A 10,522-nucleotide genomic window follows, 5' to 3' on the forward strand; every position below is an offset into this window, starting at 1 on the left:
ATTTTCGGAACATTCCTGAAAATTCTGTTCGGCGATGAACGTGTTAATAAGAATATGTGCTTGTGCCTTTTCCATCAAAATAAGGAATATATGAGAGGCTGTATGGTACCAACGTTGGTAGCCAAAGATTCAACCATGCCTTTGCCCTGAAATGACACTCCATTTACCTTTGATTCGTGTAATTATGTTAATTTGAAGCATTTGGCCAGACCGGCAAAATGATAGTGACGGAGTGAAGATATTTGTGTTTTCCATCCGTTACTCTCATCTCTGGACTGTATTCGCACTTTCCATCAGGCGCGGTGCAGTCATTTTGCCGAGTCACAATAAAATAAAAAAAATTCTTGTTAAAGGTCATCACCACGCCTATATTCCAACTCCAAAACACTCCACGTAATCTTTCTACTCTCTGTTTTTCAATCCGTAAACTTGAGCTGCTGACGCCACTGCCACCCGCAACCTACTACCCAGTCTCCCTAAATAATAATACGTTAGGTTTAATCCGGTTCTGGGAAAACCTATAAACTATGAAACGCAAAGAATCTCCAGACAAGTTAAACAAGGCGAAAGATCGATGCTAATAAAACTTTTTTGTTTAATAATGTAACTTCCTAATTTATAGTATAATAAGTAAAGTTAATACCTTCATGCTCACGGTTACATTTATCACTACACAGCTATTTTTGATACACAATGATATTATAAAAAAAGATCATTGATGATTGAAAGTAACAAATAGAAGAAAGAAAGAAAATGCATTCATTAGACTGCAACATAGAACACCACACAAAAAAAAAGAGACAAAACAATGACCTATGGATAAAACAAAACAAAAGAATGTTTATTAATACAAAGATCGAACACAGAAAATCTTTTTCGACCCGATGGGATTTGAATGGGACTCATACTGCACAGTAGTATTGCTTCATCGAGTATAGAACCAGAAATAGAGACGAAATGTCATTTAATTTGTTTGAAAACTATTCTGCCAAATCATTGCGATGACAAATGCGCTTCGATTGGCCAGCCCGAAATCGAAACAATTAACGGGTGTCGTCAATAGTGTCGTTAATTATTTCACATCAAATCGACCAGGTAACTTGAGCTTTGCTATAATTACGTATTTAATATTTAATTACCGATGAAATTTGATTCCGTTTGTTTTGTAATTAATGTTTTGCTGTTTTTCCCCATACCACCGAATGGAAGAGCGCGCTATTGTTAGAGACATTATCTTTATTACAATAAATACAGAATATTTTTGGAATATACGGAGACTTCCACACAGGTCAGTTGTTGGCGTTGTCTATATTTCAGTGCAAACGAGAGTTGATATTTATAAGTGAAATATCACTGATGAGTTACCAGGAATGTATGGCCTTTATTTCGTCTCTATTTCTGTATTGTTTTTTTTTTTTATTTATTTATTTATTCATTCAGGCAACTAAGGCCCATATAACAAATACCTTACAGACTAACATACATATTATTATTATTGATACATACCTTACAAACTAACATACATATAAAATAATATAACTATTTACACGAATTACTATTCGGCGACGTGCGACGCAAACAAGTGTCATGTATCGTTCCTCTGAACCGCCGGAAAATGACACCCTTCGGCCAAAACTCTACCTGCATGAAAGTCGACAGATGGATGGACAGATGGATGGTATTGCTATTGATGTATTGCTCTTACCAACTAAGCTACGTGTTTTTGTTAAAGATCTTTGCACTGGATCTGTTTTTGAGCCACTAGTGACATCTAGCGAGACATTTTAGAACTTCTTCACCGCGGCCTGCACCATAGGGTGAAAAAGTTTTTCTATGTGTTTGATCCATTATATTCTCGATGGTTCGATCTTTATTATATTAATATTCATAATTAAAACTAGTGGAGTTATTTCACAAAAAAATTCAATAATACATAGTGCGCACTATAAGTTTCCGTAACTGGCCACTTACATAAACAATATTTTAAAAGTAATTACGACATTTGAAAATGGAACTCTTTGGCTGTAGAATACAGTTTGTTTCATCTGACTGTCACTTGTTTTTACATTGTTGCGTCATTTTAGAAATTGGTTGTCTACATCACCATGGATTTACCTCGTGAAAATTTTCGTAGTATGATTTTCAACGACTATAAGTGTAACAGCTCAGCGGAGCTTCGCTCGGCTTCAAACTGCTTTTGGCGATGAAGCACCATACAACGACTATTTACTGCTGGTTTGCAGAATTCAAACGCGGTCGTGTGAATCTCAGTGATGAATTTCGTGATGGTCGCCCGTCCACTGCTGTGAACAACAAAAACATCGATGCTGTGCGCCGTGTGATCAAAACAGACAGGCATGTGACATACCATGAGATTCGGGCATCTTTAGGCATAGGCATGAGTCAAACACAATGAATCAAACACAAACATTTGTGTGTGAAAAAGCTGTGCTCTCGGTGGATCCCACACAATTTGACTGAGGCTCAAAAAACGGATCGCGTCACTTGGTGCAATGACATGCAAACCAGATTCATCGAAGGGGCATTAAATTTGGTGTGAAACATAATAACAGGTGACGAAACATGGATTTATAGTTACGATCTCAAAACAAAGCAGCAATCGAGCGTATGGGTTTTTCGAGATGAGCCGAAACCATAGATTTTGAAAAATTGAAAAAGAAATTGAAAATTTATACTGAACGGAGCTCACCAAATTCGGAGGAAGGCAAGGGACACGGGGAAGGCAATTAAGACATTCTGATTCGCTAGTTCAAGGTCGAACTAGAAATGCAGTCAAATTGCACATACAGCTAGTGATGGCAACCATTACCAGTCTGCATCGAATTAGTCGATAAAACGATAATATTGTAACATAAATTATTAAATTCTTACATGCTGATTTAACAAAAGAAAAGCATATAATGTATCAGCTGCTTATGATCCCACGCAAAAGCCGTAAAAGCCGACTGGGGTCTTGGGTTTAATGGCGTCCTATATGTAGACGACATGCTGGCAACCTATCACTATTTAGTGCACTAAGTTATACTAAAATTTCAATAAAAACGTTTGCTAAACGTGGCTACAGTGGGCTTTTTTTGTTCAAAGCTCTGCCTACCCCTATGGGAGACAGGCGTGACGGTAGTATGTATGTAAATTATTGAATGACTTACGACAGCAGCATATTTAGATACAGGAAAAAAGGAATTGTAAGAAAACAAGGTACTTCAGTATTATAAGTTGTCGTATTTACAAAAGCATAACGAAACTGATATTTTTTAAATTATTTATTTAGGACAACTTACAAATATTTGGCGTTTAATAATTTCTTTGCATTTCACCCCCAATGAATCCAACGTACATAGATTTTCTGCCATTATTAAATTTTGTTTTTCGATGCCAATGAAATAATTTTTCTTTTTAATCTTCTATTTGAATCACGGATTTTTCTTAATTTCTTATTTTTTGTCTTAAATACGTTACTTAATTCTATTATCCTTCGACAAAGTCATTTTTAAACCGGAGATTCATATGCTGACGGCGTAGTAGCTAATGCGAGTGACAATGTTCGTTTTTTCTCGGGCGTCTTCGTGATGGTTTGATTATGAGAGCTTGATGGGACCTCGATGTCTTGCATAGGACTGTTAATCTGAAAACCACTTAAGTACTAATAAATTAATGAAGAAAACTCTTTCGCAAGACATTATTATGAACTTTGAAAAATTTCAAGGTTATTGAACTATACAAATGTATTAAAACTTTGAAAAAAAATCCTTCAAAGCTATAAATGTGACCTTAATTACTAGTACTAGTAAAAGAAGTGTCCTTACCAATAATGGTAGAAATAAAGTTGGAACAGCTGTATCAAGCAATCGCCTTCGATTCTTCATTGTGTGAAAATTATCTGCGAAATGTCTTGAGCAAATTACACTATTATTTGTAGCCAACCAACCTTCTTCTCGAGAAGTTGCGTCTATCCATTTGTTTTTTCGCTCAAGACATTTAGGAAACCTAAAAACAAATTTAAAACTTTAGTCACTGTCAAACAAGACTACACGAGTTATTATGTATAATTGAGTAGAATTGTAATGAAATTATAAAATTACAATGTGTGTAAATAAATAAAAAATTACAATAATTCTTTATTTCCTCTTTACGCAAAGTATCGATGTGAGGAACTCTCAAATCTTCCCAACCCTAGTGTTACACGTGTCTTCGACAAAAAGAGATGCTTAATTGTAAGAACATAATAAAAGAAAAAGACCTGCCAAAAAGACATCAACGAGAGATCAGTTTCCTTCGTAATTTTTTAGTAATAGCCATTTTAATTTGACCTATGCCAAACTTGCAAATAACGTAGTTATAACTTACCGGTGAAACGTGATTCCATCTTTTTGAAAGTTTGAGGTCTTGGATGATTTTCCACGCCATTTTTATAGTTCGTTTCACCAAAACCAGTGCAATAATACAGGAATATCAGGAAATGCGCGCCGGTCTGATACTTGGTCGAAACTAAGTGTTGAATTTTTTCAAACCTTTATATATGTGCAATTGCACAGATGTGTGGTGCGCGTCAGTTGCCCTGTATGCGGCATCTATTAGGAGGTTATCTATGGCCAAAACCAACCAAAGTGGTGCGCGTGCAAAGTGGTTCTGATGATTGCTTCTTTTTTTAATAAAACTGGATACGTGGCTACTGTTGCTTTAGAGAAACGTTGTACCGTGGATAGTGATTGGTACGCGACCATTTGTTTGCCGGAAGTTATTGACAAACTCCGTAAAAATAACCGTAAACGCCGTATCATCTTGAACTACGATAATGCCAGTTCTCACACGGCCAGACAGACAAATGAATTTTTGAAGGTGAACAACGTTGACCTTATGAGCCATCCCGCGTACAGTCCCGACCTGGTACCTTGTGACTTTTATGTATTTCCAAAAATTAAGAACCAGTTACGTGGTCAACGATTTTCATCACCTGAAGAGGCATCGAAGAGTACGAAAAATATGTTTCAGAAATTGTCACAGAGGCATACATGTTTTCAAAATTGGTTCATTCGAATGAAAAAGTGCATTAACGCTAACGGAGAATATTTTGAGAAATAATAAATTCATTTCTGACCATTTATAGTATTTTTTTCTTATTCATTCCGGAAACTTATAGTGCGCCACACGTACATTAGAAGAAAAATTATGTCCATGTGTTTTAAAGTAAGTTTTGTGTTTGTTCGCAGTGATCCTGATTGTTTGCCTGTTCAGCGTCAAGTATCTAATGGCGGCGATCCGCACCGGCCACATGTACACCCACCCCGGGGAAGTTTATTATAAATACTAACATATTGTAATTATCATAAAATTAAGTATTTATGTTAAGATCTCTAATGTTCTGTGGTACAACTGTACTCATACTTCAGGGTAAAAAAATAACGAGGGAACCATGTGCCAGTGAACTAATTTTATTTCGAAATAAGTTTGATGATGCCCTGATTGTATTAGAGAACAGTTCTCTTGGAAACATTTCTCTTCTCGGATCACTACGTCTGTAGAAATACCTACATATCGCACTGTCAAGTGCGATATGTAGGTATAACATAGTATTATCTCGAAAATTGCGTTGTAATTTTAGCTCAAAATTGCGTAATATATTAATAATTTATTTATCTCCAAAATATTGCCATATTTGTATGTCATTCGTAGACGATTTCATTTCAAAGTGACAGGACAACACTGTCGCTTTGAAATTAAATAGATAATATTAATATAATTTAAAGCTATTTTGAGATAATATTACGTTAGTTGTCATGTGCGATATATCTAAAAGTAATTTGCTCAAATTATTGCCTTAGAGTTTTGAAAAAAATATGTAAAATATTTATAATTATCCACATTTATGCTTGATTATTTATTTAAAACATTTCGATGTTATGTAAATTTAAATAGGTACCTACTTTCTTCTTGATTACAAAATAACAGTCAATCCAACCTTATAAATATGATTAAAATATCTATGATTTTTTTTCTTAAAATTGTAGGTACGTATTTTGAAGAGAATTTAATATATTATAAAGTTTAGGAATAAAAACATTGAAAATACAATAAAATATAGTATTTTATTTATCATTCTGGTATCTATCTATAACTTAAAAATTATTACAAAACCTTTGTAAAAGGTATAAAAAGCAAATAAATTAATTTCACTGGAAATTACAATTTCCCAGGAATTCATAAATACCTTCACAACTTTTCATGTTACACACATACAGATTTCAACAAAATAAATTAAATATAATCACAGTCGTACAAAATAATGCTACACTACCTATTGCTATAACATAAGTTATACATATATTTTTCACAGTACCAAATTGTCTATTTATCGGTATCAATATAATACATTTCCAAAATGTATATCTTCATACACAGAGTTTACGTCTCTTCGCCTTCTGCGACCAAGCATCATCGGCACTACCATCGCCATGGTAGCCGGCACCATTCCTGCCCCCACCGCCGCTAGCACCGTTGAACTATCCGGTAACACATTTCTTACAACTTTCCTTTTCAATATTCTGCTGAACACAGGCTTGTTCTGCGAAGCTGACATTCCTAGATCAATTTTCTTATCCATATCTCTCTTCGATTCTTCCACAGTTTGAAAACTCTTTTCAACCTCTAACAAACCTCCATGCGAAGTAGTCATATTTGTAAGCGTATTGTCAACGGGCAACACGGTTAAAGCCACAGCTTGATGTGACGTCATGCTTGGAGGCGGAGAGAAGTCCAGACGATCTTCAGCTATTGGATTCAACGACCTTTGCCGTTTTTTGCTCCTATAACCTTTAGTTGTAGATAGCAGCACCCATTGGCCATCACCGTAGGGAGGCCTCACTGCATTTCGATCGCTGTCGAAGTCTGAAGATCCGGCATATACCACTTGTGTAGGTCTTCGCATTGGTCGGTGCATTGTCGATTGATGCAAAGCTTCGTAATCATACGGAAAGTGCGCTGGGCGATTATCTGTTACTACGGAATCTGACATTCCGTAAAACACTGTGTCGTCACCCGGATAACTTTCTTGGGAGTCACAATTAGGTTTATATGGACGACGACCTTCATCCGAAGACCATGTTGACGAAAAGGAACTTTGCACTGGTCTCGTCCAAGTAGGTTTAGATGGCATTTCGGAATCGTACTCAGAAGATGAATGCAACTTATTGTTAATAAAACCAGGTCGTGAAAGGGTGGGTTTCTTCTGACCAAAATTATAATTATTTGTCACTCCTTGATATGAAGGAGAATAAGCGTCATCACTAGGATATCTATCGTGATCGTCATTCCAATGATTAGGTTTTTGTTTTTTTACATTTGGTTTCCACTTTGATATTTTACTAGTAGACCACGCCACAGGCTCCAAAGTCACCCAACCGTCTCTATCGTCATAAGGATGTTTATGATGTTTTACTTTTAAACGATTCCACGATGTATACACCTTTCCATTTCCGTCCTCCTCTGATTGATCATCATTCATAGAAGAGTATCGATCAACTTTAAATTTTTCTTTCTTCAATTTTGCTGCCAGCTGCGTTATAGCTTCAAGGCGATCTTTAGAAAAATCACGAAAATCTTTAAGCTTTTCCGTATCTAACACGTAATCATCGGAGTCCTTATGAGGTCCATCATCACTGTTAGATCCTTCCTGGCAAGATGGCCCGTAACACCGCGGATTATTTTCGTTAACATCGTAAACGATGTGTGTCATAAGGTTTTTCATCTCAACGTCACGATCGTCCTTATCAAACTTTTTCTCAGTTGAAATTTCTTTCCATTTACTATGTCCGGTTTCCGCAGACGATGTTTCAATTATTGTAATAGGTTCCTTTCCTGGCACTTCCAATCTATACGTTTTCACTTTTTCGCCGTATTTTTCTATTTGCGTGGGATCGTTAGGATTAGCAAAGGCTAATGTAAATATACAGAAGGTTACTAGTCGCACTGTCATTTTCATCGTTGTGTTTTCACTTTCTATGTAGAGGGGTCGCGTGACGGCGCGCAGGCCCGGCGCGCATAAACTGAGCGCTGGCGCGGCAGCATCGCGCTCATATAGTTTTGATTGTGATGCACAATAACCCTCCCTGTGCGCTCTAATGCAATGGTAATTTCAGTTTGGTCACGACGAATGAGCGAGATAATTATGTGGCGATTGTCGTTTGCCGGGGACTATCTTAATTGACAATCGCGTCTTTCTCGGCAGGGCCGTGACCCGCGCTCAGGTGAAACCGTTTTTCATTTTGTGAAATGTTTTCTCCGTAGATAATGAGGAAAAGTTTCGCAGGTTCTTTTACCGTATGTCTTGAGATAGCCATCTTGATGTTTCTGTTGTAGACCTAACCTTTTCGGAAACAGAAATTTATTGAGCTTTCATCGTATCGTTGACTTAAATCAAAGTGTAAGTAATTAAAGATTTAAAGCTTAAAGAATTTCATTAAACATCGTAATAATGCCGGAGGTATTTCAAAATCTAAAAAACTAATGTCAGATTGAATACGTGATTTCCTTTCGCCTTTACCTGTCATCGGACGCGTGACCTAAACAACGCCAACTAGATCCATTTCTCGTCTCGTCTGCTCTCTCCGTAATGGGCCGCCATTATCCCTATCTGCTCTCGATCAACTCCGCAGTAATTGCACCTGCACTTTTACCAGATCTCTTTCTCAGTTTAGAATTTATCTCTTTAACTGCAGGGTTTTTACATACTTTTATCAGGTCAGCTCTATTAATTAATGGTTTGATAACTGCAAGTCATCCTCAGTAATCAGAAAACAATGTCGAAAGCGCTTAAAGTTTGAAATTTTCGTCGAAAATATTTCCATGTAACTTTTAGAAACATCTACATTTTCCAAAGAAAATAAAATAAGTAATTTTAACAATTTTCTTAAGTAGGTAGGTACCAACAACAGCAAAGATAAAACAATGGCAGGAAAAAGTTTCTAAGTAATATAAAGTTAAAGCAAGAATGCTCTCAAAAAAATTAAAACGGCGAAAGGTATTTCGCAATGATACATTGGAGTTTTATAAAAGCCGCTTCTTAAACATTAGTTGGCCTTTGCTATGAAAGGCAATTGCGTCATTACGGGGAGTCAATGTACTCGGAAATTGTACCAATGTGGAAGAAAGGCGGTGACGTCTTCTTCCTGTAAAAAACAGATTGATGTGGGCTATTATTAAGTGTAACCACTTCATTTTGTTTGTAGGCACAGTTTAATATCCAAAAATATCACATTGTAAAGAAAAATAATGTTTTTCTTTCCATAAACCAAATACTATGATTAAATGTATTAACAAAATAGAAACTGTTGTTCAATAATCTTATTTAAACTTACTTCAACAAAACAATTTCCGTGTGAAGTTTCATACAATAACGATTTGTTTATTAATAAAATATCTTTTTTTTACAATAACATTGGCAAGCTCTTATATTAAGGTCATACATTTACAGGATCATTTGTAAAATACTGGCAACCACCCAGGACTATAGTATTAACTTTTATTTAACCAAAAATAAACTTTTGTTGTACTATCTGACACTTTTTAGATCTATATTTGGTAGTAAGTTCAAACATGCAAGCGCTTTTCCCATTGAGCACCACCCCCGCTCCTGCGTCTTGCATCGTATCGCACAGAATTATCACTGTTTGGAGTGATCTATTTAAATATTTATATTTTTGTACGAAAGCAAAATGTGATGAATTATTAAAAGTTTAGCAGCCTAGTCCTGCGAGGCAGTTAATTTTTTACGAATCATGGGAATCATTTCTTGTATATACATTTTATAAACATGTATCAAATGTCATTGCATAATTGATCCAATGTCGAAGGAAATTATAACCATACAAATCTAGAAGAAAAGGTAAAAACAATTCGCATTCAGCACGGTCTAGCGAAATGATTGACTTTCCTACGGGCAATGTTACCCAAAAATACTTTTTAGAGGGCGGGTAATCTACTTAACAGATTATTTCCCTAGGGTCTCTTACCAATTACCAGGAAGTCGACAACCAAATGCAGAGTCAAGGTGAAAACCTCTCGTTCACGGTCACGGCTCGATAATTTTTTTTCATTTCATTTAACGCCAACCTCTTTTATGCTTTCTACAGATGGTTTTAAAAGATTTCTAAATACATTTTCACTAGCACTTTTCACCATAAAGAGCATTTGTTAATCGATGAAACGGAGTAATGGAGATAATTATGGTAATTTACAATCGCTCAAGGTATAGCCGCGTGTTTAAGCAATTAACCGCTAAAATGGAGAGAAATACTAAGCAGGTCATTATTATGACTTTGGTGCGACATTTTTGACCGACTTCAAAAAAGGAGGAGGTTCTCAATTCGATTGTATGTTTTTTTTATGTATGGTACGCGATAACTCGCGTTTGTGGATCAATTTTGATGATTTTTTTTTGTTCGAAAGAGGGTACCTCAGAAGTGGTCCTATTTAAATTTAGAGAAGGGTGGCAAACTTTTGAGAT

At 35.9% G+C, this 10,522-nt stretch overlaps 2 protein-coding genes across 4 annotated transcripts in view; one reads left to right on the forward strand and one right to left on the reverse strand.

Annotated features, from left to right (window-relative positions):
• The window catches only part of LOC113238247, a 29,361-nt gene extending 23,649 nt beyond the window's left edge, over window positions 1–5,712 (forward strand). For 2 of the 3 annotated variants that reach the window (XM_026475053.1, XM_026475054.1), the window contains one exon: window positions 5,232–5,710. In XM_026475053.1, the coding sequence (XP_026330838.1) occupies window positions 5,232–5,332 (101 nt within the window). In that variant the 3' untranslated portion in view covers window positions 5,333–5,710. Of the gene's footprint in view, window positions 1–5,231 lie in introns of all 3 variants that reach the window. The other variant, XM_026475052.1, reaches the window with a different exon arrangement.
• Window positions 5,713–6,216: 504 nt separating this feature from the next.
• On the reverse strand, window positions 6,217–8,866 carry LOC113238145. Its single transcript, XM_026474887.1, has 2 exons — window positions 8,561–8,866; window positions 6,217–8,378 (listed from the first exon to the last, which is right to left on the reverse strand). The coding sequence occupies exon 2, from the start codon at window positions 7,997–7,999 to the stop codon at window positions 6,380–6,382; it is 1,620 nt and encodes a 539-aa protein (XP_026330672.1). The 5' UTR covers window positions 8,000–8,378; window positions 8,561–8,866; the 3' UTR covers window positions 6,217–6,379.
• Between the last annotated feature and the right edge of the window lie 1,656 nt (window positions 8,867–10,522).

The sequence above is a fragment of the Hyposmocoma kahamanoa genome, unplaced genomic scaffold (genome assembly GCF_003589595.1).
Source record: "Hyposmocoma kahamanoa isolate Upper Pololo Valley unplaced genomic scaffold, ASM358959v1 95, whole genome shotgun sequence".
Classification (NCBI taxonomy): Eukaryota; Metazoa; Arthropoda; class Insecta; order Lepidoptera; family Cosmopterigidae; genus Hyposmocoma; species Hyposmocoma kahamanoa.